At 58.0% G+C, this 1,985-nt stretch overlaps 1 protein-coding gene across 1 annotated transcript in view; it reads left to right on the forward strand.

The window, feature by feature from the left end:
- The window catches only part of SARDH (sarcosine dehydrogenase), a 27,374-nt gene that overhangs the window by 4,109 nt on the left and 21,280 nt on the right, over positions 1–1,985 (forward strand). The window contains exon 2 of the mRNA XM_017745406.1: positions 928–975. Within this exon, the coding sequence (XP_017600895.1) occupies positions 928–975 (48 nt within the window). The remainder of the gene's footprint in view (positions 1–927; positions 976–1,985) is intronic.

Consider the following 1,985-nt stretch of genomic DNA (forward strand, 5'->3'; position numbering starts at 1 on the left):
CACTGTCCGTCCTGAGCTTGGTGAAGGGCTCAGGCTGCTGAACTGGACTTGGGCTTGTATTGTTCTAGGTCTGGTCTAACCCAAAGGTCATATTTATAATTAGGACAGGCTGATGAAATGGTTCTGGCCTGTCAAACAGAAACCCCCCACTGCAAACAGGAGTTTAGACTTGTTTGCAGCTCTGTGGTTATTCTGAGCAATTCAGTCCATGGAGAAGCCTGCGGGAATTGGGGCTCTCTGTAAAACTGAGAAACCGGTTTTGTCTTTGGGAGAAGGAGGGGAAATGCTGCTGGAGATGGGGGCTAAAGCTGGAATCAGTGAACCCCACAGGTCCTGTTCAAACCCTTCCCAAACTGGGCGAGTCTGGATGCACACTGGGTACCACAGGGTGTCCAGCAGGCAAGAGCAGAGGGACTGAGGAGCAGCAAGGGGGCACTTCCAGGGTCACTGCCGGATGCTTAAAGCCCCCAAAAATCCATCCCTGTGCTGCTCAGAGCTCTGCAGGGGTGGGTGATGCTGCCTGGGGGATCATAATGCTGCTGGGACCCCAATCCCTCCCAACCACCAGCCAAACCCTGACTCCACCCCGACGTCTGCTTCTCTGAGATACCGGCATGAGGCCCTTCAGCAGAGCCTGTGCATCCTGCCCAGACAGGCCCGAGTTCCAGGGGTGAGCCCTGAGCAGAAGGAACAACGAACCTTCAGGTTTACAGATCGAAATCAAACCCTTCTTTTTCTACCCAGCTCTAAATTAATTTTTTTTTGGTGTTGCCACCTTCCCTTTGAGCTCTCGGGTCTGGCCTAGGAGAGGTGTAAATCAATTTTAACTCTGCTCTTCAACTGCAGCCGCTGGGAACTGTGGCAGGAGGGTCAGATGGTGCCTTTCCTCACCGTGTTTGCTCTCTGGCATCCAGCTGACAACTCCAGCCAGCGCCGAGCCAGCCCGGGAGGCTGCGAGTCCCCCTGGCCCCAGCTGGGCTGTTTGTTGTCTGCTGGGCACCGAGCCGGGGAGAAAAGCAGCATTTTCCTCCCTGTTTTGAATTTCTCTGCTCTGCCGGCCTTTTTGTCTCACTTGGGAAGCAGCAGAGCCACAAGAAGGGGGACAAGGGAGGTAAGTCCCTCTTTTCTGTCTGCTCAGGCTGGCTCCACTCGCCTCCGAGTGCTGGTTAATATTTTTTTGCAGCAGGGGCCAAGGTGACGGAAGAGGAGGAGGAGAAGGAGGAGGAGGAGAGCATCGGAGGAAGGCAAGGGCCCCACGACATCCCGGCAGGGAAAGCCAGCCCGGAGCGAGCCTCGCTGGTGAGTGGAGCCTGGTGGGAATGTGCCGTGAGCTGTCCAGGAAACTCCTGCGGTGTCAGGATTTCCAAGTGGGAGTTTGAAGCTTGGGGTGACACTGTGGGGACACCGTGGGGACAGCGGGTGCTCTGGTGGCCGCGTGGCAGCAAGAGGGGGGTCTCAGTGGGGTGACCCCCAGGGCAGATTCTGGTCATGGCCTGTGGCTGGTGTGGGAGGGGCTCTGTGCTGGCCCCACTGCACCCCTCACGGGCACCCAAAATCCTGTGCCGGGAGCAAATCCCGAACCGTGCCCTCGGCCAGGACCCGCGCAGGGGTTACGGTGTCTGCAGGCTGGATCTGTCCCCCTGTGTCCCCAGCAGCCATTGCACCTCCCTCTGACAGGGAGCAAACCTGGCACCTTCGATGCACCCAAACAGCTCCTGAGCTCCAGGGGGGGAAAATAAAAGCGGTTTCTGGAGGCGTGAGTGAGCATGGGGTGGCCGTGGCCTGGGAATTCCCAAGCCCCTTCTTTAAGGGGGCCCCTCTGGAGGGTGTTTGGGAGCTGCACACTGGAAAGGGATCCCAGCAGCCCACTCAGGGACGTGTCCCCAGGGCTCAGCATCCAGAGATGGGTGGTGAGGTGAGCAGCGGGGCTGGCCAGGGATCCCCTGAGCTGATTTTGGGATTTGCAGGTGGTGTTGTCCTACATG

This window comes from Corvus brachyrhynchos, unplaced genomic scaffold, assembly GCF_000691975.1.
Source record: "Corvus brachyrhynchos isolate BGI_N302 unplaced genomic scaffold, ASM69197v1 scaffold59, whole genome shotgun sequence".
NCBI lineage: Eukaryota > Metazoa > Chordata > Aves > Passeriformes > Corvidae > Corvus > Corvus brachyrhynchos.